Here is a 25,931-nt window from a genome sequence, read left to right as displayed (position 1 = left end):
TAATTCATACTATTCATCCATCCCCAGACTGAAGAGAGGACTCAGTGAGGGAACAAAACAGCTTTGAGGATCAGTCAGGTTTGGGGCCAACTTTTTTTTAGGCAGGATTTCATGTAACTCAGGCTGGCCTTGAGCTTGGTACATAGTCAAGGGTGACCTTGATCTCCTGACCCTCCTGCCTCCTCCTCTGTGATATCACTGCCAGGTTCTGTGATGCGGAGGACCAAGCTCAGGACTCCAGGGGTGCTAAGTAAGCACTCTGCAAACTGAGCCACATCTCCAGCCATACACAGGGACACGGATTGAGGTTCAGAGCGGGGATGGCAGCTGTAGTCCCAGTCGTCAGCCGATGAGGCAGGAAAGGTCACAAGTCAGAGACAGACTCAGTTACATAGTGTGTTTGAAGCCAACGACAGGGTGCAGAATAACAGCCTGTCTCCAAACAAACAGGAGAGAACAATTAGAGAGCTTTCTGCTAGGGCCACAAAGGGGCCAGTGACAGGCCTGACCCATTCCAGCAGCACCTCACTCCAGTTTGCCATGAGAAAGATGAAGTGGAAACCTGGAACTTTGTAAATGCAAACAGAAGTTTACTGTGCACCAACCAGGGTTCTTGCTGCTTCGCACGGATTGTTCTAGATAATCACACCACTTCCCTCTGTGGCAAATACTTTCCATTTTACAGAAGGAACAACTGAGGCACAGAGAGGCTAAGTCATCAGCCTAGCGTCACACAGCAATAAAGCATTGTGCTGTCACACCCTGGGGGCAGTAAGCTCTTCAGAGTCACTCTGGCTGGACTGGTCTGGAATTAGCTAACTGCCTGTCTCGCCTCCCTGGCTCTGTGTAAACTCCAGGGTTATCTTTAACCAGGGATACTGGGACACAGGGATCTCTGAGACTAGTGACAGGGTCTGTAGAGCAGGGTCTGGGCTGCTGTTTGCTTGCTTAAGACTGGGGACATTTGGTTGACCAGTCAGATGTCTTAAGGAAAATCAGTTCTGGCTACCTAGACCTCAGTTTACCAATCTCTAAAATGGAGATGACAAGAAAATGTCAAGTTCATGGACCTCTGAGCCTGGCCAGGAGTTGTAGATACGGTATTAGCAGCTTCTCCATTTTGTAGTCCAGGACAGGAGAAGGGATAGTGAGGTATCAAGATCAGTCCAAGGTCACATAACAAGAACCTTGAACCCATGCTTGGCCCCTGGTTTCTCTGTCTCTAAAGCCTTTGGAGTGGTCTGGCCTGGGAGAACATCGGAAGTGATTCCCCACGGTGTTGACACGGCTATCTGAGCTAAGGGCATGGGGGTTTCAAGATGAAATGTAAGTCTGTGGCCTTTGAGGGTATGGTCCTCTGTCTGTGACAGTATAGACAGCTTTTTACTGTGTGCCAGTTTACTGGTGACCCATGCACGGGGTATGTATACAGTGTGTGCACTGCAGACAGCCATGTGGAAGAGGAGCCGCCACGGTCAATTTGTTGTTGTGCTTGTGTTCCTATGTGCTCAGCTGTGTGTTCAAGCTCACAGCCCTCACCTCCTGTGGTGTGGGAATGGGAGGACTGGGTGAGTCTGTCGTTGATGTGTTCCTGCGGCCTGTGTGTGATAGTATCTCACTGTGTGTCATTGCAGACAGAAGCACGGCAATGTAATTTTTTCCTTCTTTTTTTCTTTCTTTCTTTCTTTTTTTTTTTTTTTTTAAAAGAAGGGTTGTATATCTCTCTATGTAGCTCAGGCTGGCCTCAGACTTACTCTACAGGCCAGGCCGACCTTGAACTCTCTATCCTTCTGCTTCTGGTTCCCGAGTCTTGTTACAGCCCAACTATATCACTGCACAGATAGCCTGTGTGTGTGTGTGTGTGTGTGTGTGTGTGTGTGTGTGTGTGTGTGTGTTACTCCTGGTGACTTTGAGTCAGCACAACATACATGCAAAATAAAAGCACCACACATTTAAAATCAAAGAAACAAAACAAAACAACACTCTAGTTATCAAAGGCTGGCAGAACACTGGGTCAGAGGTCAGTGGCCTCGAAAGTACTTAGGCTGTGTGACCTTAGTCCCCAGATGGGCTGATTCCCAGGAAACCTAGCAGAAAACACACTCTGACCCTGGTCTGGCGCTCACGCTCTCTCTCTCTCTCTCTCTCTCTCTCTCTCTTGTGCTCTCTCTCTCTCTCTCTCTCTCTCTTGCGCTCTCTCTCTCTCTCTCTCTCTCTCTCTCTCTCTCTCTCTCTCTGTGTGTGTGTGTGTGTGTGTGTGTGTGTGTGTGTGTGTGTGTCCTCTCATAGTCCAGTCCACACGCAATCACATGCTGCTCCTGGGACTGTGCTGAGAGAGTTAACCTAGCTAGCGGGCCAGGGCAGTCTGGGCTGGGGGCCGCCCCCTGGCCCCCCTCCAGCCTGGGCTCCAGTTTCAGTTGCTCGTTGGGGAGGGCAAGAGTGGGGTGTGGCCAGGAGGGGAGCCTGCGGGGGTGGAGCATCCAGTTCTGGGCCAGGGGGTCCAAAGTGCTTAGCTCCTAGGGTGCACAGCTGGACATTTGGGGGTCTTCTGTCAACAGGGGACAGCGTGAATGGGGTGAGCGTCCCCCAGCCCTCCCTCCGGGCCCCTCAGCTCCCCTAGCTGGGAGGCCTATTTTGGGAACAAGAGTGGCCAGCCTGTGGCTTCTCAGGCAGGCCTGACCCAAGAGGGAGGAGAGAGTGTGGGGACAGGGGTTGCACAGGGGCGGGAGAGTTAGAGACTCCTCCCTTTTTCAGCGGCCACTGCGAGACCCCTGGCAGGGGGTGAGGCTCAGATACTCATTTGTATAGGTCTGTTTCTGTCTCTGTTTGGGGGGCACAGAAGGCCCAGAGCGAGAGAATGTGCTTATGTCTAAACCCTGCGCTCTCTAATCAACAGTTTGGGGAGAGGGTGTTGTTTGCTCCTGTTCCAGCTACACCCACTCTGTGTGTGTGTGTGTACCTGTACATAAATGTGTCTGTGCCCGTATGTGTGTCCCTGAAACAACATCTGACTTCTCTCAGGCATGGGCCGCCTGTCACTCACTGGCCTAAAGTCTTGTTGTGAAAGATGTCACCCAGAGGTGGACAAAGAGAGGGATGTTCCCCCTTTTCTCACAGCTTCAAGAAAAGGAGATGGGGTGGCCTGTAGGGATGTGGCTCCTGGCTGGGCCTCACCCCAGCAGTGTTATACAGGACCCCCTGAGTCTTTGGGGGGGGAGCTGTTGCCATGGTGGCCCGTGTGCAGCAAATTCCTCCCGGGTGAAGTGGGAGATATTTATACCCAGGGTCAGGGAGAGAGCGGGCAGGCGGCCGAGGGCAGGAGAGCTGGGACGGCCTGGGTACAGAGAGACCACTGGTTGAGGTGTGTAGGGGCAGGTGGGGCTGGGCATGTCCTGCTGTATGTCGCCTAGTGTTCCCACCTATGTCCAGAGGCAGCTTGCTTCCCTTACAAGGGTAGGTTTTGAGACTCTGGGACCAGCTAACGGATGGGAGTAGCCTGTGGGAGCCACCCCATCCCCCCAGGACTCTGCCTCTCCCCATCTGTCTTGCTGCTGTGTATGCTGTGGTCTCCTGGTCCCTATTATTGAGTTGTTTTAGGGACATGGTTTTGGGTGAAGCAAGGGAGCCATTCAACTTGAATGGCTGACACTTAAGTCCTTAGGCCGTCCTTGACTTAACCCCACGGGTTCAGATCCTCTTTAGGAGGGAAAGAGAGCAGGGCAGAGGACATTTCTTGACCCTGGCTGACTCCCTAGGGCAATGGCATCTCCCGGCCACATCCTGGCTCTGTGTGTGTGTCTCCTCTCCATGGCCAGTGCAGGTGAGTCCAAAGGAGGTGCTCAGCATCTCAGCCATGTGGGTGGCAGAGGTAGGGAAAAGCCCCCCAAGAAAACCCAGTGAGAGACCCCAAACTAGACACTATGTAACAGGAAATCAGGGGTCTCCTAGGCAACAGCGGGGGTGGATGGAAGGTGGATTCCCGGGGTGACGGAAACATGAACAATCTGCAAGATATCAGGGTGCCGGACCAGTGCTGGAGGTTCCAGGACGCAGAGCAGGCTGGCAGCCTGCCAGTGGCTCAGTAGCACCTAAACTCCCAGTCCAAGAAGATCAGTGGTGCCCCTGAAGGGCTCCCTTATACTTTCCCCTGTTACAGACCCCAGGAGCTACTCTAACGCTGCTCTTTATTTCTCTTTCTAGAAGCTCCACAGGAACCGGATCCATTCACCTACGGTGAGGGGAAGCTACTGTGGGGTTTGGAGAGAGGGCCTGCGTGTTTCTATTCCCTCTCTCTGTCTCTCTGTCACTGTCTCTGTCTCTGTCTGTCTCTCTCTCTCATACACACACACCACATCCTCCACTCTCTCCTGCTCTAGTTGTCTTAGACCCCCTTGCCTGTTTGTTTGACCCCCCCCCCGTCTCATTTGAACTGGTTTATCAGTATCAGGTACCTCAACCTCTACGACCCCCACTTTCAGCAGCATCCTCCTCTCCATCCTTTCCCTCTTCCTACCACCTCCTCCCTGCCTCCTTCCTCTAACCTGTCCTCTCCTCCCCTCTCACATCTGTCCTTTCCCCTTCTCTCTCCTCCTCCTTGAGCTGCATACTATACTCTTCCCCGCTGGTCACCCTCCTCCGGGGCTGTCCACAGATTACCACACCCTGCGGATCGGCGGCCTCACTATCGCTGGGATCCTCTTCATCTTGGGCATCCTTATCATCCTTAGTGAGTGTCTGCACCTGTCTTCTCCATCCCGCCTCCAGCCTTCCCTCCCCAAACCCCACTCCCAGCAACACATGCAGCCTGTGCGCTATTCACGCCCAACACAGGCTCAGTCTCCAACCACTTCTCTTAGGTCCCACCCTGACTCCAACCTCTCACCGCACAGACCCCACCCCCACCTCAAACCACGCCCCTCACCTCCCACCCAGACCACGCCCCCACACCCTACCCTTCTTCAGCCGCGCCTCAGGCCCCACCCCCTGCGGCCTCCCCAGTTTGGAGGAGAGCCTAGGGATGCGGGAGCGAGAGGGAAGCTCAGCCTATACCCTCCCACTCCACAGGCAAGAGATGTCGATGCAAATTCAACCAACAGCAGAGGTGAGTGGTCCCTCTGGGCCTCCCTCGCTCCTTCCGCAGTGGAGAGGCGGTTGGGGCGAGGCAGCAAGTGCACCCATCCTGCAGTGAACATGTATTAAGCGCTTAGTGTGTGTTAAACCCTAAGACAGGCTCCTGGGCCGGAGCGATGGTCAAGCTCCCTCTCTGCCTGGCCTAGCGCCCAGCCAGTGGGGGCGCTGGGCTCCCACCAGCCCCGCAGATGGAAACTCAAGCGTGGTGAGGCGAAGCTGGGCAGAAGCAGCCGCGCTGAAATGAGATCACCTCACAGGGCGGCCCAGTTTAGCTCCAGTCCCGATCCTCGCGCAGGATTCCTCTCGAAATAAACCTTTAAAGCGCAGAAAACGTAGGCATGCCTTCTGCGTGCTAAGATGATCACAGATGCCTCCATGCCGACCCTCTGGCATGCTTGAGTGCGCACTACGCGCCAGGTGCCCGATTCCTTCTCTATTATGTACTCCTTACCCCACCCGGATGAGGTGCGCTCCATCATCAATCCCATTTTGCATATGAGGAAACTGAGGCACGGGGCGGTAAGGTGACTTAGGGTCACTCACTGGACCCAAGTCCCAAGTCTCCCAAGACGCTGTGACCGTCCCTCTCCCAACAAAGTCAAGTACCTTCCCCAATATCCCGGAGGCCTTCACCCGTGACAGGCTGGGAGCACCTCCTGCCGCACCCCGAAACAGCAGCCGGGCGCTCTTGTTTCTGACGGACCGCGTTCATATCAAGTCCACGGTGGGGGTCGGGAAATAAGGCCTGCATTAGGGGGCTTCTCGGAAGCGGCTGCCTCTCCTGGTCCATCCGAATTCCTCTATCTGTTCCTTTTTAGAACTGGGGAACCCGACGAAGAGGAGGGAACTTTCCGCAGCTCCATCCGCCGTGAGTTCGGGGATACTGCGGGGTTTGTGGGGCAGCTGTTTTCAAGAGCCCCCTCTTCTTGGACTCAGAATGGGTTTGGCGGAGAGTTAGCCCTGGTTGCAGACTCCCCCTTACCCCAGAACTCTCTGCGTCCCTCTCAGGTCTGTCATCCCGCAGGCGGTAGAACCTCCACCTGACTCCAGGAAACTCAGCCAGGTTCTGCAGTTGATGGGAGGAAGGAGGGAGAGGGGTTTGGAGGGAGGGAGGCAAGGGGCCCAGTGCCAGGGTGGGATAGTGGCGAGAGCTTGCCACTTACTCTTTTCACCCCCGCAGAGCCCCCTTAGCACCTGACACCTCTCCCCACCCAGATGCTCGCCTGTGACCACCCCCAGCGTTCCCTGCATCAGCCCTGCCTTTCGGACACCCCTTGCTGCTCAGACCTCTAATAAAACTCGGTTTTCCTTCTTGATAGCGCTTGGTTGATATCAGTGCCTCTTGTGCGAAAACTCGGGAGCCCCCTTGGCCCCGGCAGGGGGCGCCCCCACCCTTGGGGAAGGGGCGGGGACGTCAGCAGTGGGCGGGGGCGGGGGCGGGGGGATGGCTTGGACGGGGGCGGGCTCTTCGGGCCCCCATTGGCTATAGGCCCCCACTCTACCAGGGCTCCCCCCACCTTACCCCACCACATCAGTCTGTCCTGCTTCCAGCTGCTGCAGCCGCGCCTTCGCTGCCTCAGCATTCAGCAACCCCCTGCTCAGGCTCAGCATGGCCACCCCAACCCAGAGCCCCACAAACGGTGAGCGTCGCTTGGGGAATGGGTGCTAGGAAAGAGGTGGGGGAATCTAGGAGCTTAGGGGACAGGATGTAGGAAGAATCCCATACGGAAAGGAAGACGAAGGGGAGAGAATCTGCCCCTATCATGGGCGGAGGCCCATGAGCACATTCTTTGACATCCCTTGGGGTTTCTTGAGCACCCTCTCCCAGGAGATATCCTCCCTGTGCGGGACCTATGATTAGAGAGTGACAGTCCCAAGAGAAAGGATGCGCGGACAGGTTGCCATGGCAACCGGGTGCCTGGTCCAGCACAGCGGTGGAAGAGATGGGGTTTAAAGGTGGGAGCTGAGGGATCTGCAGCCAGAAGAGGTTCTGGAAGACTTCAGCACTCCGAGATGGGCCAGCTAAGGGGGGATTCATTATCTCATGTTTGCCTAGTATAGTGTGGATATTTACTAAATTCCTTGACAGGCAGACATGCTAAGGGACAGAGGGACGATTAAAGGGAGAGAGAAGAGGGTGATGGTGGTGGTGGTGATGGTGTGACCAGAGATGGACTAAGAACGCCTGAAAGAGACAGAGACCAAGAGATACAGGAGAGACAGAGGCACAAAAATCCAGGTAGCAAGCTTTCAGAGACGCATAGTTGGGAGGAGACAGACAGACAAACAGATGGACAGACAGAGGAAGGAAGAAGGGCTGAGATAGAGGAACATAGACAAGTATGGAGGGAGGGGGAACGGGTGGGGCTGCAGCACTGCAGTGAACCTGCATGGTGGGGATGGAATGTTGGGGACCCCCCTCCCAGCCCACATGCACTTATGGTTTCATCCTGGAGATACATTTGTCTCCCCGCATCCAGCCGCACTGGGTTTACACTTCACACCCATTAACCCAGATTTGCGTTCATGTTCACGGGCTTAAACACTCTCTGACTCCGTGGTTTCCTGATCTTCCCCCTCTGTGTGTGGTCCTCTGTGGACGAGCTAGGGGGATGCTTGAACGAGGCTGGGTGGGGGGCAGGGCAGAGGACTGGGGGTTGCTGTGGAGTCCCTGATGATGGAGGAAACCCTAATTCCACTCTTACAGCACCTTTCCTCTTTCCCAGCAGGCGGGGTTGGGGGAGGGGGACTGCTGTGCGGAGCCCTAGCTGCAGATTCCCAGGCAGGGCGCGCGGGGGGGGGGGGGAAGAGGGGCTGCAGAGTCTGGGAGCCACCCCAGAGAGAGGGGGTAGGGCTGAGCCAGCAGGTCTGGCGGGAGCCCAGGGCTTCTTTTCGCAGAGGTGGTGGTTAGCAAGATCGATGGCAGCAGACGGGTAGAGGTGGGAGGGCAGATGCCTCGCCAATCCCCTTCTCCCTGTCACAGGCTGACAGGGGACCGCAGGACTTGGGAAACCCCGGGGGAGGGAAAGCTCGGGTGCATTCTTCTTCCCCAGCTTACAGAAACAAATTAATAAATTGTTGAGGGAAAGAAGGGAGATGCGGCTCTTGCCAGAGAGCGGGAGAGAGAACAGAATGGGGATGTGGCCATACCTGGGTCTAGGTCCCTATTTTGGGGAGTGAAAACACTCAGGTTGGCCAGAAGCCAGGTCTCCAGGTGCAAAGAGGGGAGGTAAGATTGCCCAGTTCCAAAACATCACACAGGACCCCACCCAGCCTGGAATACCAGGACCCCACCACCTCGAAAGATGCCCTGGTTTCCATAGCAACCACCTCCTTCCTGATCTCTCCCTGGCAGCTCGCCAAGAGTGGTGTACATTGCTTTTCCTGCCTCCTGGCTCCACCCGTTACTCAGCCACACCCTAAAGACTGGGACTGCTGTGGACAGGGGGATCCTCAGAGGATTTTTGGAGGAGCCCAGCAAGATGCTGGGACAAGCATCTACCTGGACAAGGAATGTATGGGAAAACAACACCTCCATCTTTGGTGCAAATACCTGCAACCTAGGAGGTCCTCTCATTCATTCATTCATTCATTCATTCATTTGCTCACTCATTCATTCATTCCAGAAAACTTCTTGCGAACCAGACTGAATGGCAGAGACCAATTTGCCCACCCTCTGGTGGTGACACTAAGGTGCAGCACAGGTGACTCTCAGACACTGGGTACCAGCTGTATGCTTCTGAGGTTTGCCCTACTAAAATGTTCCTTTTGCTGATGTTTATCTAAGACTTTTCCTCCAGAGAATCGACTTCTTAAAAAAAATACTAGTGAGTTTTATTTTTTTACCACCACTATAAGTGGAAAATTTAGTATTTTTTTTCTCTCTTGCCCTAAAGTGAGGCAAGAAGCAGGTGTGGTCATCCATGCTTGTAATCTCAGCACCCTGGTGGCAGAGGCAAGAGGAATATGAGTTTAAGACCAGCCTGGATTCCATAGTAGGACCTTTTTACAAAGAGCAAAACTAAATCACATTCCCCAAACAACAACTCATTTGGCAAATATTAAAGAGACATCAACACTAAACCAGGAGACCTGGGAAGACACACCATACAAACCAGAGCTAGTTTTGGTCTTGTGTCATACCAGACTGTATCAGTCAGTTTAGGCTCCAGGTAGCACTGGTAACAAATAGAACCAAAAGCCCAGTGGAGGCAGGCCACTAATGTCATTGCTCACTTATGAATGTGCAGGAGGCCTCTACATCCCTAAGACAACTAAAGCACTCACAATCTTGAAAGTTCATTGGTCAGATCCAAAGACAAGGCCCCACCCAGCCCCAGTAGAACCCAGAAGTGGGGGGGGGGGGCAACAAAGCCATTACCCAGCTCCCTTTCTTGTGGCACAAGCTGCAGAATTCTGCTGTCACAGGACAGAAAGTGATACGAGCTGCAGGAGGAAGCTGACAGCTACAGGGTGGATATCCATGGTACCACTGTGTAGTCCTGGCTGGTCTAAAACTCACTTATGCAGATCAGGCTGGCCTCGAACTCACAGAGATCCACCTTCTTATGCTTCCCTAATACTGGGATTAAAGGCATGTGCTCCCGTGACTGGCCAGAGTGGGCATCTTATACGGGAAGGATTTTTTGAGTTCCCCCTCTTCCTGGCAGGGTCTCATTGTAGCCCAGGCTGTCCTTAATATCACTCTTATCTCCTTCTTCCTAGAGCTGGGGTATAGATGTTGGCCACCAGCTCTTTTCGGGGCTGCTGGAAGGGATTTAAAGCAAAGGTGAAAGGTGAAAAAGGGTTACACAGGCACTCATGATTGTGCTTGTGCATGTTCACGCGCGTGCACACACAGTTACTTTCTAAGGTTAGTGGGAATCCACTAAGGGTCTTCTGTTTCACATGATGGAGAAGATTCATTTACAGAAGAGAACAGAGTTGCCACAAGATTGATCCCGACTCACATATGTTTCAGTATAGCTGCCCATACTGCATTTGGTAACAATCAAAGCAGGTAGGAGAGCAGGTGGCAGCCTCATGACCTCAGGGGCCCTTGGACTAGGAAGGTTGAGGGAGTCTTCATGGAAAGCCAATGCATCTATTGGTAGTCCTTTTGTGAGACTGGGCTATCATAGGTCCAGCATGGTGTGTGTGTGTGGGGGGGGGGTGTGTGTTGGTTGTGTTGTGTGTATTTGTGTGTTGTGTGTGTGGCATGGCGTGTGGAGGTGTGTGTAGTGTGTGTGGTGTGTATTTGTGTGTTGTGTGTGCTTCTGTGTTTGGGGGGGTGCGTGCGCATGTGGTTCATAGAATGACTCTAAGGCACGTACCAACTCTCCTAGGGGTCTAGGAGCAGGACAGCTGGGTGGGTTGTGCACCACACAGGGCAGGGTACTGGTTGATGGAGTTAATGGGCCTGATGAGCATCCTATGAGCTCTACGGAGAGGCGGTACTGTCCAGCAGCAAGGAATCTCCTATGCCAAGTCCTATAAAGCAGCACTTGGTCCATCTTGCTCCTCAAAGATGTTCAGAAAGCCAGTGCTGAAACATGTTTCTCCCTGTTCTCTTCCCCTGTCTTCTTCCCCACAGTTCCTGAAGAAACAGATCCTTTTTTCTATGGTGAGTGTTGGGTCTTGTGCCTGGGATAACCTAATGCTGGGATGGAGGGGTGGTTTCTACTGAGACTACCATACCACAGCTATGTGGCTGTAGCTAGGGCTCACTGAGAAGGGGTCTGTGGAGGGCAGAGGCAGACTGGGGAATGGGGTTGGCCTCCTACCTTCTGCAGCCCCTGATGAAGGCTGTGAACCTCATAAAGCCTGTTTTTTCCTTGGGTTCAGGGTAGAGATTAACTGGGGTTTGCAAGACTCCCTCTTTAGAGACTAACAAGAGACCTGGGAAGGGCAAATGCATTCGTTATATCAGCGCTCGATGGACTGTGACAGTCAGGCTAGGCTGCTGCCTGCCTCAGTAACAAATAGTCCTCAACATGTCTGTGGATTACGACGAGGACTATGCACTCGTGCACCGGAAATAATCAGAGAGCAACTTGGAAAGAGTTATAAAACAACTCTGGGGTTCAAATATTGATTTATCCATTCCCTAGCTCTGTGGACTAGGGCAAGCAACTTTTCCTCCATGGACCTTCCTGCAAGTAAGATGTAGTAACGTTTTCCACCACTGAGGAATATGGAGAGAGTTACAGCAATGGTGTCTTTCTGTCATTCCCAAGACACTGAAGCCCTGGGTCTGACAGATCTGAGATCTAGCTTGAATCTTCTTCTTTCTGTTCCCTTGACCCCATCCATCTTTGCTTATGCGTAAGATCCATCTCATAGGCCAAGGTCTTTACTACCTCAGGGCCTTTGGGCTTAACTGTTCTTTCTGCCAGGAACATGACCCCCCTCCCCCCAGCTCTCTACACAGTGAGCTAAGACTCCTTTCCTTTCTGGCCTTAGATCAGATATTGATTGCTCACTAGGAAGCTGTCCCTGAGTCCCCCAGCAGAAGCAGCCATACCTCACCCTGCCATGACTTGGGGATTTGTGTGTGTGTATGTGTAGTTTTGGTTTTTGTTAGCAATTTTTGTTTGTTGATGAATGGTTGATCACTACCTTGGAGCCAGCTGCTGAAGTGGCAGATGCAGGGTGCACTCACCAGGTACCCCAAGTCTCCTCCCTGCAAATATATGCAGTGCCTGTCTGCTGGGTGCCAGGTGCTGCGCCAGGCTCTGGAGACAGCATGGAAGACCAGACTTTTTTGCCCTGGCAGCTCACATCACACATGTATTGGAGACAAGAATCATTCCTGCTAGCATTCAGAAGCCTGAGGCAGGGTCATTGTGAGTTTGAGGTCAGTTCACATTGTGCAGTGAGACCCAGTCTCAAAGCTATGCATTCTTTTATTTTTTTTTAAAGATTTATTTATTATATATAAGTACACTGTCACAGACTTCAGACTCACCAGAAGAGGGCATCAGACCACATTACAGATGGTTGTGAGCCACCATGTGGTTGCTGGGATTTGAACTCAGGACCTTCAGAAGAGTAGTCAGCACTCTTAATTGCTGAGCCATCTCTCCAATTCAAAGCAATACATTCTTATGAAGGAAACATAATGGGTTAGAGAGAGCTGGGAGCATGAGACTTTTAATTGGGACACTTCATTTAGGTCCACAGGCTGATGAGGAAGTCACATATATGGAACCTTTGGGTAGAGAAAGTGGCTGGTGCAAAGGTCCTGAGGCAGGATGGTTGGTATGCTGTAGGAATAGGGAGGCTTAGATGGCTAAGCAGAGGACTGTGGAAAGAGAGGGGTCCCTGAAGCCTGAGTAGGATCAGGATTAGGTCATTCACTGAAGGACTCTCATTTATTACATCAGTGGTAGATAGACTGTGTTAGTCAGGATAGCCTGCTGCCTGCCCCAATAACAAGAAGTACTCAATGTCTCCATTGGGTATGAACTCCATTGACTCCAGGACTATGGGCCTGTGTGCTGAAATAACTGGAGAAGCAACTTGGGGACAGTCGTAAGATGACTCTGAGATATGAATCCTGATTTACCTTGGTTTCTGCTTGGAATCCTGTAAGGGCAATAGAGAGGCCTCAGGGGGCTCCTGCTCTGACTGGAAGCAATGGAGTTCTCATGGCCATGGGAGGGAAATGGAAACAGGGCAGCAGGACCAGTGAGAGGTCTGCTGGGATAGTCCAGGCCTTGATCATAGAGGGCAGGATCAAGATGAGGATCTGGGAAGAGGCAACTGATAGAACTTAGTGTGGAGGTGAGAATCCAGAAGGGCAGCATTGGGGGAGGGGGTGCACAGAGGTTCTGGCCCAGGCAGAGTTTGGATTCTTATTCCCTGATGGAATTGGTGGCTCAGGGACTAAAGGCATGCTCTCTTGTTCTGCTGAGGCACGGACTTGGCTGGGGCTGTGCTGTCCTGAGCTTCCCCTGTCTCCCTTAGACTATGCCACTGTGCAGACTGTGGGGATGACCCTGGCCACTATCATGTTCGTGCTGGGGATCATCATCATCCTGAGTAAGTGCCCTCCCCACCTGTGGGTCCCCACCTTAGAGGCTTTCCTGCCCACCCCACCCTATCCCCACTGGTAAAGATCCTGATCTTTGATCTTTGAGGGTTTCCTGCTGGTCCCACCCCATCCTTATCCTTGAAGGTCCTCTGCCTGCCCTGCTCTGTCCTCTCACACCCCGATTGCTCCCTGCTGTCTCTCTCCTAACAGGCAAGAAGGTGAAGTGCAGGAAGGCGGATTCCAGGTCTGAGAGGTGGGGCAGCCTGGGGTCCTGGGATGGAGACCCCTAACCTAGGGCTCGGGAGCATCCCCTGAAGCCTGTTAAGCTTCCTCTTCTCTCCCTATACAGCCCAACATGCAAATCCTGTAAGTCGGAACTGCCCTCCTCAGGTGAGCATGGTTCTGGGGGACACTTAGAAGTAGCAGGATCCTTAGAGGGCTACGTGGGTGGAGGCAGTCTGGGGGTTGGATTCCAGGTCCCTCGGAGGTTGGGGTCACAGAGGGAGAGTTCCAGAAATATCTCAAGAAGGTCCTAAAGAAATGCAAGCCTCGGAAAGCTTGGTGGGGTGTGGCTGGGGAAGTCTGAGAAGTTGGAAGAGGCTAGCACCTGAGAAACCCACACAGGGAAGGGCAGAGCAGGGGAGAGAAGGGAGAGGGAGGGCAGAGCGCAGGCTGCTGAATAAAGACAATCAGAAGCATGGAATACACATTTAAAGATGGGAGTGAGGTGGGCAAGGAATGGTGGTACATACCTCTAATCCCACCACAGGAGGGTTGGAGTGAGAGGGGATGGAGAAAGGGTGAATCTCTGTGAATCCCATACCAGCCAGGATACATAGTGAGACCCTGTCCTAAAAGGGGGGCGGGGGAGGATGCTGCTGGGGAGGATGCTCGAGGCCCCAGGTCTAGTCCTCAGAAATACCTAAACTGCCTGCCCATAATCTCAGCACACTGGAGGTGGAAACAGGAGAACCAGGACTTCGAGGTCAGTCCTAGCTATAGAGAGCATCTGAGAGCAGCCTGGCCTACACACAAGACTGTGTCTCAAAAACAAGCAGAAGAAAGGGTTCTGTCTGGAAGGAAGTGCGGGGAGGAGGAAACTGGTGCAGAAGACAGAAGGGAGGGTCAGCGCATGGAGACAGGAAGACGATAAGATGGAGTGAGAAGGAGGAAAGTTTCGAGGGGCATCCATGGGAGACTTGTTTAAATTTTAGAGTTGTTTCCTTTCTAAGGACTTTTGGGGAGTAAAAACTCTCTTCCTTTTACAGTGTCTTACTGTAGTTCTGGCTGTGCAAGAACTCACTGTGTGGCCCAGGCCAAGCTTACACTCAGAGTCATCCTCCTGCCTCAGCCTCCCAAGTGCTGGGGTTACAGGTGTGAACTATTGAGGTGGCTTCCCATTAAAATCTTATGACAGCCAGGTGGGAGCTGTGCATGCCTTTAGTCCTAGTAGGAGACAGAGGCAGGCAGGTCTACAGAGAGTCCCATGACAGCCAAGGCTACACAGAGTAACCCTGTCTCAATGGGAGAAAAAAAATAAACTTATGACAACGAGTAGTGCTTAAAGAACTAAGTATAAATGGGGGAGACTTCATGAGAAAACTACATCATGTTTCATATATTCTTAATGAGATTTAAGAACATCACGGGTATCTCTCTGTGGTGCTGGAGCAGGATGGAAGGAGGTGTTTGGTCCAGCCTTAGCTGGGCAGAAGAACAAAGGTAGCCTGTCCTGGAGGACACCTGCTAGATGCCTAGGTTGTCTGGAGCATATGTAGAAAAGAAGCCTGGAGTATAGCATGAGGTGGGGGCTCTTCCAAGGAGACTTTAAGCCTCCCAAAACACTCAGGTCAGCCTTGGGTGTCCACCACAGCTGGATTCCCTTTCTCCATTGCTTGAGATGGGGCAGACAGTAGCTATGAAGATTTCCCTGCAGTGACCAGATATCAGGAGTCAGGAAGACATGAGGATCCCCCAAGAGCTAAAGGGCAGCCATCCTTGGACTCTGATTCTTTCCCTCCTTAGGTCAGTAACTTGAGTTCTCTTCTGTTCCTAGCCCCTGGAGGTGGCGGTGTGTAGGATCCTCTGCAGATTTCCACTGCTGTCCCTGGCCAGAGTGCAGGAACCAGAGGACCCAGAGAAGGCGGTGGGGACCCAGCCTGGCGCCAGGGAGTGTGCCCCCAATCAGCCGCCAGACCCACCCCAAGGCCGGAGCCAATGCACCCCGCTCTCCCTCCCCAGGCCTTGGCAACAACGATCCTATTTGTACCCTAGACCCAGAGACTCAGGCCTCCAGCTCCTGGGATCCAGGAGTCCATCCCCAGTCCCCTGGGATCCTAGTGTCCCTCCCTCCTGCATCTCCTGGTCTCCTTCTCCAGGACCTTCCCAGCTTCCCCTCAGGGTCCACATCTTGAGCTTAATAAATGTGCATTCGTTTTTTCCCCCCGTTCTGTCTGTGTATTGTCGTCTGTGGGCACCAGAGGACTGGGTGGGAGGCTGAGTTGATTGTCCTTTTCCCCCCTCCCCACTCCCCCCTCCTTCTCTTCCTCCTCCTCCTCCCTCCAGGGTCTCCTCCCTCTCATTACATCCTTCCTTCCACACCTCACCCAAGGGTCTTCCCTTCTCTGCACCTTGCCCCCATCTGCGTCCCTCAGATCCTCGAGTGGAGGCCACCGCCTTCAGTCCCCCACCATCCTCCTCCTCCCCAGCTCCCACCCCTGCCTGTGGGGCCTGGAAACGAGAGAGGAAATGACTGGGACGCTCTGGTCCCCGCCTGCCTGCGTCCGCGCCCGCCCGTGGCCACACCCTCCACCCTGAGGCAGCTCCCACGCGGTACTCTGACACTTCAGTCTGGAGATCTCCGGCTCAGATGTAAGTCCCTCTTTTGCTCTATTGCTCTGGGCCACACACGCAGGTGGGAAGCTGCTTGGGAGGAGAAGAGAAGGATCTCGATGCCTCTCTGCCTCGTATTCACTCTGTGGGCACCTTTTCTGCCTCAGTCTCCCTAGAGCGCCTCCATTGCGGGCAGACAGGTCCCTCTATGATCTGCCCATCACGGGTGCTGGGCGCGGTGGTGCCTGCAGGGCAGCCGGACACCAGCTCACTTTTTCCTTTGAGAGCAGCCCTGCGTTAGTCACCCTTCCTGTTCCCCTCCTGGCCCCGCTGCTCTGGGCTCCTGCCCTCGAGGGAGCAGACACAGCGGGCCACTGGCTTCCTCCACTCAGGAACCATGGGTCGGGAGGATCAGTTCCAGCTTTAGGAGGAGGGAGCGGCATCTTTGCCTCAGGGGTGTCAGGAAGCCAGGCTCGCCTGATGCTTCTGGCTTTCTTTGGGGATCAGCTCCTGGAAGAAGGGGATGGTGGCCTGAGACGGAAAAAAAAATCTCTCCCCAAAGGCAGATACCAGAGGGTCCTTGAGACCAGACGCCTGCTCCAAAGAGGCTGCGAGGGGGTGGGAGGGTGCGGAGGGGCTATGCCTTACCTTTGCCTCAGCTTGTCCCACAGATGTCACTGTCCAGTCGCCTGTGTCTCCTCACTATTGTCGCCCTGATTCTGCCCAGCAGAGGTAAGACACCACCACCACCACCCCTCGCCCCAATCCAGCTCCAGGAGGCAGCTAGATGGGTGATTGCAAAGCTCAAATACTGGGTACCATCTTCTCACTCTACTCCCTCGCCAACCCCCACCGAGTGAGCGAGCACCAGGAAGTGGGATTGGCGAGGCAGGCTCTGGGTAGCACCCTCTTTGGACACTTTTGAGCTCGGGTGATCCAGAGGGTCTGACTGGAGCCTGTCCTGCTGAGCATCCTCCCTTTCACCTCTGAGAAGAACTTGCTGAGTTTGACTTGGCTGGGAGATTGGTGTCAGTTTTCTACTCGGCCGCCAGGAAACCCCAGGCTCCAGGCAAAGCAGAACTGATGGGTTTTCTGAGAATACAGTTGGGCAAAGGGGTCCAAGCTGGGGCTCAGAGACCCTCACTCTGGCCTGGAAAGTACTTGTAAAAGTGCCCAGGTGGGTGGGCAGTTAGTTCTGTTCTGTGCCTCGCCATGCCCATTTTGTGGATGGAGAGAACTGTTGTTCAGTGAGCACACAAGGCGGGGTGGGGCACAAGAAGAAGAAGGAGCTGCTGATAAGCCCAATGAATCTGAGAGTCAGTAGAAGACTGGGTTGGGGTGAAATCGATAAGAAGATGTGGGACCAGGTAAAAATTGTGGGCTCTGAGCCTGCAGGGTCTGTCTGTCCTGGCATGGGTGTTCACGGGTGACTTCTGGCTGCAAAGGCTGCTAGGCATCTCGGGGGGGGGGGGGAGGAGACAGGGTCTAGCCCATGAAGCATGAGGAGCAAGCCCGTTCCCTCCTTAGCTGTCTGTCTATGGGGCAGAGAGCCCTGCTCCTTTACTAGCTCGTGCTTTTCAGATGAGGCAAATGAGTGGCTCAGGTCACGGAGCGAGGAGGAAGTGGTCGGGAGTGGAATGTGCTCCAAGGCCCTGGTTTACCCCAAACACCTGCACTCTCAATGAGGCTGTCCTGCAAGGGTGTGCAAAGGTCCTGCGGCAATAGGAAGACTTCAGTCACACTCAAGACTGTAGAGTGACCCAGTTAAAGCTGATTCCCCTGGGTCTTCAGTGGGTCTGGCGAGGTGGGACAGAAGACAGGAGAAGGGGGTGAGAGACTCCCTCCTGAACTCTCAGCCTTTATCTCCCCAGGGCAGACACCAAAAAAGCCCACATCCATTTTTACAGCGGACCAGACTTCTGCGACTACTCGTGACAATGTCCCAGGTAAGAAAAGTGATCGAGGGCTGGAGAGATGGCTCAGTGGTTAAGAGCACTGACTGCTTTTCTAGAGGTCCTGAATTCAATTCCCAGCAACCACCCAACCATCTGCAATGAGATCTGATGCCCTCTTCTGATGTGTCTGAAGATAGCTACAATGTGCTCATTCCCATGCATAAAATAAGTAAATCTTTTAAAAGAAAAGAGAGAAAAGGAAAGGAAAGTGATCAATGAAATTCTCACCGTGGACAACACCACCACCATGCTTAGACCAAAGAGGGAAATTTACATTTGTGTAACTGGGAGGAAAAAAAAATAGGGATAAAGATTCAATAATGGCTTGATCTAGGTGCTTAAAAGCTACTACGAGGAACCTAGTACCAACTCTTGCTTCCAGTTGTTCTATGTGGGGTTCAGTCATCCCAGCCAGCTAAAGCTCCATCTTGCTCTGCCATCAGTTGCCCTGTTTGATGTCAGAGGAGGAGGAGGAGTCTCCAACCAGGACCCAGCCACTGAGTGCTGGGCTGACAGGCACCCCTCCATGCCTGGCCCAGGAGTCCTGATTAGAGCAGGCAATAGTGGTTTGTGGTCAGGGAGGTTTGGGAAACTGAGTCAAACACCTTTTTTCCAGGGAAGGCGTCTGAGTCCTGCTAATGGGTGTGGAGGCAAGGGAGATCCAGGCATCCTACATGAGTGCTTATCAAGGAACCTGAATTCCTCTCATGGCCTCAACATGGACCATGTTCAACCATGAGGACCCCAGTTCAATCCCCAGAGCTGTTATATAAGGCCCGCCATAATGGCATGTGGTTGTAAACCCCAAGGTGGGGAGACAGAGGCAGGTGGATCTCCAGGGCTTGTCAGCTTAGCGTACTTGGTGAGTCCAAAGAAGATGAGAGAGCCTGTCTCAAAGAAGGGAGGGCAGGTGGCTCTTCAGGAAAGACACCGCAGAGTGAGTGCCTCTGCCCACCTTGCACACTGTATAGGCAGTTAAGAAAAACATCGAGTTGCTATGGAAACTCTCCAGTCTTCACCTAGGGAAACTCTCTGCTGCTCCCTTCTCACTTCTCTCTCTGACCCTGTTTTTACCCCAGATCCAGATCAAACCAGCCCAGGAGTCCAGACCACCCCTCTCATCTGGACCAGAGAAGGTGAGTGGAGGGGGAGGGGCAGAACCCACACTTGCATCCTTACCCCTGACAGCTGCTGGTCCTCACTCCCTCCAGCACACCCCAGCTCTAGACCCTTGCCAGCTGCACTCTATCCCTTACTTATTTTGTCCAGACATTACTATTTTGTAGCCCAGGGTAGCCTAAAACTCAGGGCAATCCTTCTGCCTCAGCCTCTGGAGTGTTGGCATTGCAGAATGTGCTGCCTGTGTCTATCTACACCCAATCCCATTGACTTAAAAACAAAAATCTCTTTTTCATTGACCCATTTTTAAAAGTTGAGCACTAGATGTTTATAAACACTTCCGGTGAGTGCTCAGCCATAGCTTCTGTTCAGGTCTGGATCTCTTTAGATTTTTTTTTTCTAAATAATAATTATACTTTTTCTTGGAGTATAATATAATTTAGAGTACTTCTTGTAATTTCTTCAGTTAATGATTAGTGATGCTGAAGGCATGGCTCAGTGGTAGAGCCCCTACCTAGAATCCTCCAGTGAGGGGCTGGGGGCGTGGCTCAGTGGTACAGCCCCTGCCTAGAATCCTCCAGTGAGGGGCTGGGGGCGTGGCTCAGTGGTACAGCCCCTGCCTAGAATCCTCCAGTGAGGGGCTGGGGGCGTGGCTCAGTGGTAGCGCCCCTGCCTAGAATCCTCCAGTGAGGGGCTGGGGTGTGGCTCAGTGGTAGAGCCCCTGCCTAGAATCCCCCAGTGAGGAGCTGGGGTGTGGCTCAGTGGTACTGGGCTTATCATGTACAAGATTCTGAGTTCAATCCCAGATAACATAAAAGTTGTTTTATGCCAGCACAAGGAGGCTCTGGCAAGAGGATTAAAAGCTTAAGATCAGCCTGAAGAGACCCAATTTTATCTCGTTTTGTTTTGTTTTTAAAACTACCAGGTGAAGACTGGTAGTGGGCGCACATTTAATTCTCCTGGACTGTTCAAAGAGAGTCCCTACTCCATCCCAGCAAGGTGTCACCTGGTATTTCAGCCTGGAATACCCCCATGTGGAGGGAGCCCTGGCAGGCAGGTCTGGGGAGCTGAGCACATCTCTTCCCCTCAGTGCTCACCCTCCCCTCCTTTCCTTCCACCAAAGCAGAAGCCACAGGAAGCCAGACAGCAGCCCAAACCGAGACCCAGCAACTGACAAAAATGGCCACCTCGAATCCAGTGTCAGATCCAGGGCCACATACAAGCAGCAAGAAAGGTAGAGCCCCAGCTGGCAGTGTTTAATTTCCTCTGTTTGTTCTCTCTCTCTCTCTCTCTCTCTCTCTCCCTCTCCCCCTCTCCCTCCCCTCCCCCTCCCCCTCTGTGTGTGTGTGTGTGTGTGTGTGTGTGTGTGTGTGTGTGTGTGTGTGTAGATGTTTGGAGGATTCTGGGTTAAAGTCAGTGATTCTTTGAGAACGACCTTCTCGGGTCCTTGGTGAAGCTAACTTCATAGCAATCAACTCCACGTTGGAACATTCTAACATGCCTTACCCTAGTATAATAGTTGAGCCGACTGGCCAACTGGCCATCCGTTTCTCCATTGCTGGGCTGGTACTGAGAAGTGGAGTTGTGGGTTTCCTTTGTGTCTTTTTTCTGTTACAACAGGAGCTTTTTAGTTGCAACCTTTAAAAAAAAAAAAAAAAAAAAAAGATGTATTGGCTCAATTCTGTAAAACCTGAAGATAAGATGTCAGGCATAGCTAGATAGAGGAAATTAAGCACAGTCAGTATGTCTAAATTGCTTGTTGTGCCTCTTTTGTCTTCTTTCACTTTTCTTCTTGGTAGTCAAAATGCCCCATGGTCGCCCAGCTCAGAGCCACACAACTTTCCCATAAGCCCCGCCTAAAACCTGGGCTTGACTTTCATTGGCCCGGTTGAGCTCACATGTCCTTGTATGATCCAATGGAAGCCTGAAAGCAGGCTGTTCTGATTGGTCGATGAAGCCTCAATCCTCACTGGAAAAGTCCACACAGCCCAGAATCAGGAAGGAAGTAGTGTCCTCGGGACAAGTAGGTTAGTGGTGGCAGCAGGTGTGTGGAAAGAGGCTGAGCTGAGACTAAGGCAGCAGATGACCCCTTAACCTTTGTGTGACGTCAGAGCTCAGGAGTGAGAACATGAGGCCGGCGTGGGGTACATGGCAGACCCTGTGTCCAACATTTTAAATTAAATTAGAATTAAGAAGAGAATGCCCCGCTATTTTTTGGTCCAAAAGTAGAGAGGATGTTCAGGATATTTTAAATAAGTATCTCTAGGCTGGAGGGACAAAGTCGGTGTAATCCTGTCCCCTGCTCTCGGGTTGTTAGCGGAGGTCCAAAAGAGGGACCCGCCTGGGCTGAGCAGCTGGTCCAGCCTTGGGGGGCGGGGGGTGCAGGCAGGTGCTTGTTGCCATAGTGTGGGTGGGAGGTGCCTGTGCTCTGCACCCCAGATGTAGCCCTGTTATTATATCCACATCCCTGGGTCAGCCCCTGATGCTCCTCCTGCCTTCCACTGTCTTCTGACCATTTTTTCTGCCTATCACCTGAAGGTACCCCTGCAGTCTCCAGGATCGAGCCTCTCAGCCCATCCAAAAACTTCATGCCTCCATCCTACATTGAACATCCACTGGGTTAGTACCTCTTCTTCTTGACCAGAAACAGGCACTCTGTAGTTTCTTTACCGTGTGGGTAAATCTTCAGGGCTCGTGCTATGGAGGAAACTGTGCTGTCAGACTGGGTGGTAGCACATGCCTAAGTGCCATGGAGCCAACCAGGTCATCATGTGGATGGCTAGGAGGTTGCTTTCTGAGCTCTAAATTTTCAAAATTGAAATTAAGGCTGGGCTCAGTGGGGCAGATCTTCTGGTCACTATAGATTCACTTATACAACTTAAGAGCAGTTGTAGACCAGCAGGGGCTCCATTTGGTCATCCTGATTCTTCCCCTCTGATATCCCCCCTTCCTGCTTATTGAACCCCCACTGATGACATAGACATGCCCACATCACCCCTTCAACTGTGTATTCAGCGTGGATTCATGCGTGTGCCAGACAGCCATGAACAAGACAGACAAATATCTTTGCTATTGATGGGTGTGGTGATGTATTCCTGTAATCTTTGCACCTGGGAAACAGAAGGAAGATGGCAGCAAGTTTGAGGCTAGCCTGGACTACATAGCAAGTTCCATGACAGCCCAGGCTACATAGTGGGACCCTCTGAAACTGACACTGTAGTGGAGGAAGACAGCAGATAATAACTGGAATACTTACATCAATCATCAGATGATTTTTAGTTTGCTAGCAAGAAAAATAGAGCAAAACTCAGGATTAGAGAATGCTCATGTACAGAATCAAAGAAGACTTCCAGTGAAGGAGGTGACTCTCCTCCGGGAGAGGGAACGGCAGTATAGAGGCCCTGAGATGAGTGGCTGTCGAGATGGACTCAGGAGCAGGGAGGCAAGTGGGTGCTGAGAGAGGCAGATTGAGGAGAGAAGATCTAAAGACTTTGTAGCGTGTCACATTGAGGACTTCCACTTCTGTTCTGAGGTCTTAGGAGATGAGGCTCAGGTGTCCCCAGCCCTACTTCTGCATTTCACTTATTCACTCCACAAATGTCCACCCAGCTCTGACTTGCATGTATCTGTCCTCTCTAGATTCGAATGAGAACAACCCCTTCTACTACGGTAAGTTACCCCGCTCCCGCTCTCCCCTCCCCACCCCCGCACCGCTGGAGATAAGTGGGGAGAAAAAACAAAGACCCCGCCCCTCCATTTCTCTCTTCACAGATGATACTACCCTCCGGAAACGGGGACTGCTGGTGGCTGCGGTGCTGTTCATCACGGGAATTATCATTCTCACTAGTGAGAGTCGGGCATGGGCAGAAAGGGCAAGAAGGGGCTGGGGGCGGGCTGGGCTGCATGGTGACTGAGGATCAGGGTCTTGAAACCCCCTGGGCAAAGCTGTGCAAACTCAGCACCCCTACAAACCACCCCAGGGATGATTCTCGGCCTAGCCTGCTGGTTGCATCCAGCTGGGCGGTTGTTCTGGTTGCAGCAGGGGGCGCTGTTCCTAGAGTGCACGTCTCTTCCTCTGTTGTCCTTTTCTTCCTGGGCTCGGTCACGTGGTAGTGCCCCGATGAGCGATACAGAGACACACAGGACAGAGATATGCAGACTCAGATGACTGCTAGTGGATACTACGTTATGCTTCTTTACAAGCCAAGGGTCGGCTTCATTTGTGAGAAGAGAAAACAGGACTTCATTCATCCTTTTAAGACAGGGTCTCACTGTGTTGCTCAGGCTGGCGTCAAACTCACAATCCTCCTGCTTCAGCCTCCTGAGGCTTGAGGTTATAGGTGTGCCAAGCTGATCAGCAGTTTTTGGGTTTATTTTGTTTTGAGACAGAGGAGCATGTCGACCAAAGATGGCCTTGAATCTGTGTGTGTGTGTGTGTGTGTGTGTGTGTGTGTGTATGTGTGTGTGAGTGCAGAGGCCATGACAGATGGAAGAGAGTTGGATACCCTGGAGCTGGGAGTTTCAGACGATGTGAGTCTCCTTAGATAGATGGTAGGAGCTGGATGTGAGTAACCACTGAACCACCTCTTCCACCTTAACCTTGAACTTCTGACCCTCCTGCCTCTACCTCCCAAGTGCTTAGTTATAGGTATAGGCAGTTAATGCAGCACAGGGAGTCAACCCCATCACATTGTACATGCCAGGCAAGCACAACCGAACCACAGCCCTCTGGACCTGACTTCTTTTATTCACGAGAGCTCTGCGGGTTGCTGTTCTCATTGTGACCAAATACCGGACTGGAATCAATTTCTGGAAGCGTTTATAGCTTAAGAAGAGATCCATGGGTTTAGGAGGTATTGGTGGGCAAAGTGCTTGCTTGAGGACCTGAATTCAGAGGCTCAGCCTGGGTATCTGGGTGACACCCACCCATGCTGAAGAGAGAAAGGAGCCAGCCCAGCTGCATCAGTGTGTGCCAGGTTCAGCAAAGAAGACAGAGTCCTTTGACTCTGAAATACAGTGCAGCCCAACCGAGGAAAACACTCCACGTCTACCTCTGGTGGGGGAGGATGTGTGGTCAAAGAGGCTGAGTAACAAAACAGGAAGTAAGAGAGAAGGGAGGAGACTGGCTGGTCTTTCTATGACAGCACACCCTCCCGAGGGCTAACTGATGGGCAAGCAGAGCTATAACTTCCTAGGTGACCCTAGACTCTGCCTCTCAAAGGCTGCCCACCCTCTCCGTCCCAACCCTGAGTACTAAGGACCCAACATCAAAGACAGACATTGGAGGGACACACCCAAACCACACGCACTAACAGTGGGAAAAGCCAGGGAGACACAGACAGGGAGAGCAGAAGGGGAGGCCTGAGAGGCAGGTGGCTGCCATCTTCTCATGGCCCCGTGCCTTTTTAAACTCTACGCCATCTCCAATTGACTCTAATCCAGGTCCCAGCTTCTCTTGCTCATGTTCTTCCATCTCACGTCCGCCCTTTACCACAGGGATGTTTGCACAGGCTGCTCTGCCCCACCACAGCCCTGCATTTGTTCATCTCAGTGTGTGTGTGTGTGTGTGTGTGTGTGTGTGTGTGTGTGTGTACATGTAGAGATCAGAGGACAATTTCCATGAGTTGGTTTTCTCCTTTTTTAAAACAAAGATTTATTCATTTATCTTATGTATATGGGTGTTTTATCTGCATGTATGTCTGCACACAAGACGAGGGCATTGGATTCCATGGGTCTGCAGTTATAGACAATTATGAGTGTCTATGTGGATGCTGGGAATTAAAACCAGGACCTTCTGAAGAGCAACCACTGAGCAGTCTCTTTAGCCCCTGGTTTTCTCTTTTTGCCCAAAACTCAGGACATCTGGCTCAGCAGCAAACACCTTTACTTGTTGAGCCATCTTGCTGTCCCCCTTCACTGGGAGCTTCCTGAGGTCCAGATTGATCCCCCACCCCCACCCCCCAGCCGGTCTCCAGTGACTATGTGATAATTAGTACTGTTTCCAGCTCATGGGCAAACTGGTTCTTTTTCTTCCAGGTGGGAAGTGTAGGCAGTTGTCTCAATTTTGCCTGAATCGCCACAGGTGAGTGCGGGCCAGCACCCTGATGGGCACCCCAGCTGGAGCCTCCAAACTACACCAACTCACCACCCCCTGCCTCCTCCCTCTACCCCAAGAGCCTACAGAGTGATCAACATGAAAGAATCCTGAAAGGAAGAGGCCACTGGAGGGAGTCAGGCTTAAGGCTAATGGTCTTCCCACCCTGGGGAGAGAGGTCTCCCTAGGCACTGCTGTGGCTGTTCAGATAAATCCACATGGTCTCTCTTCCATGGCCTCTGTCTTCTGTGAATTTGTGACAAAGGAGTGGGAGGAAGAGGCAGGGCTGGACTTGGAACCCTAGGGAGTAGGGTATGGTTGTTACACACTCAGACAACAGGACAATATGATGGGGGATAAGGGGAGGCCTGGTGTGTTCACGGAAGGAGGGTGTGTTTAGGGTCTGTCACGATTAAGAGACAGGACCTCTGTCCAGGAGCCTGGCTTACAGCATACCTTGGTATCGATCAGAGCATGAGTAAGCATGATGTGGGGACCCCGGTGCAGTCACCCCTTTATCTTCACATGGCCAGTCACTCTGCCCCTCAGGATACCTCATGCATAGCTGTGAAAATGCAGCCCACACTCTCAAGCTCTGTCTCCTGCAACAACCCACAAGTTGGGCTTCAGGAGGACTGCTTGCTTAGGGCATGTCCACCAGGGAGGCTGTGGGGCTCGGGGATGGGCTCTGAGCAGAGAGGGCCTGGGAGGAGGGATGGGCTCTAGCAGGCAATTCCTGGAGTTCCTTGGACTCCTCCTTATTGGG

The 25,931-nt window shown here is 52.6% G+C and overlaps 3 protein-coding genes, 1 long non-coding RNA gene and 1 other non-coding gene across 19 annotated transcripts; 4 read left to right on the top strand and 1 right to left on the bottom strand.

The window, feature by feature from the left end:
• Nucleotides 1–411: 411 nt before the first annotated feature.
• Gm38984 lies at nt 412–21,283 on the bottom strand. The gene is made up of 3 exons (XR_881944.2): nt 20,970–21,283; nt 20,578–20,709; nt 412–432 (listed from the first exon to the last, which is right to left on the bottom strand). It is a non-coding gene; the product is annotated as a predicted gene, 38984 (long non-coding RNA).
• On the top strand, nt 2,253–6,448 carry Fxyd1 (FXYD domain-containing ion transport regulator 1). Of its 12 annotated transcripts, none has more exons than XM_030242809.1 (8): nt 2,416–2,575; nt 3,756–3,820; nt 4,201–4,233; nt 4,652–4,726; nt 5,065–5,101; nt 5,949–5,998; nt 6,139–6,193; nt 6,346–6,448. In XM_030242809.1, the coding sequence occupies exons 1-7, from the start codon at nt 2,571–2,573 to the stop codon at nt 6,159–6,161; spliced, it is 288 nt and encodes a 95-aa protein (XP_030098669.1). In that variant the 5' UTR covers nt 2,416–2,570; the 3' UTR covers nt 6,162–6,193; nt 6,346–6,448. The 12 variants fall into 12 exon arrangements, with proteins under 12 accessions (XP_011248952.1, XP_030098669.1, XP_011248951.1 ...); NM_019503.4 differs by having other exon boundaries at nt 2,470–2,575; nt 6,311–6,448; NM_052992.3 differs by having other exon boundaries at nt 2,470–2,575; nt 3,692–3,820; nt 6,311–6,448.
• Nucleotides 6,672–15,611, top strand: Fxyd7 (FXYD domain-containing ion transport regulator 7). Its single transcript, NM_022007.1, has 6 exons — nt 6,672–6,770; nt 10,724–10,753; nt 13,099–13,173; nt 13,376–13,418; nt 13,515–13,555; nt 15,222–15,611. Exons 1-6 carry the CDS (start codon nt 6,740–6,742, stop codon nt 15,242–15,244), a joined length of 243 nt encoding a protein of 80 aa, NP_071290.1. The 5' UTR covers nt 6,672–6,739; the 3' UTR covers nt 15,245–15,611.
• Nucleotides 15,795–25,403, top strand: Fxyd5 (FXYD domain-containing ion transport regulator 5). 4 transcript variants are annotated; one of them, NM_008761.4, is made up of 9 exons: nt 15,795–16,036; nt 16,669–16,729; nt 17,869–17,943; nt 19,032–19,088; nt 20,198–20,305; nt 21,610–21,690; nt 22,711–22,740; nt 22,843–22,917; nt 25,108–25,403. In NM_008761.4, exons 2-9 carry the CDS (start codon nt 16,669–16,671, stop codon nt 25,155–25,157), a joined length of 537 nt encoding a protein of 178 aa, NP_032787.1. In that variant the 5' UTR covers nt 15,795–16,036; the 3' UTR covers nt 25,158–25,403. The 4 variants fall into 4 exon arrangements, with proteins under 4 accessions (NP_032787.1, NP_001274146.1, NP_001274142.1 ...); NM_001287217.1 differs by having other exon boundaries at nt 20,195–20,305; NM_001287213.1 differs by having other exon boundaries at nt 16,657–16,729.
• On the top strand, nt 17,809–17,868 carry Mir7050 (microRNA 7050). Its single transcript, NR_106017.1, has one exon. It is a non-coding gene; the product is annotated as a microRNA 7050 (primary transcript).
• Nucleotides 25,404–25,931: the final 528 nt, after the last annotated feature.

The sequence above is a fragment of the Mus musculus genome, chromosome 7 (genome assembly GCF_000001635.26).
Source record: "Mus musculus strain C57BL/6J chromosome 7, GRCm38.p6 C57BL/6J".
Lineage (NCBI taxonomy): Eukaryota > Metazoa > Chordata > Mammalia > Rodentia > Muridae > Mus > Mus musculus.
This window is presented reverse-complemented; position numbering and strand designations above follow the sequence as displayed.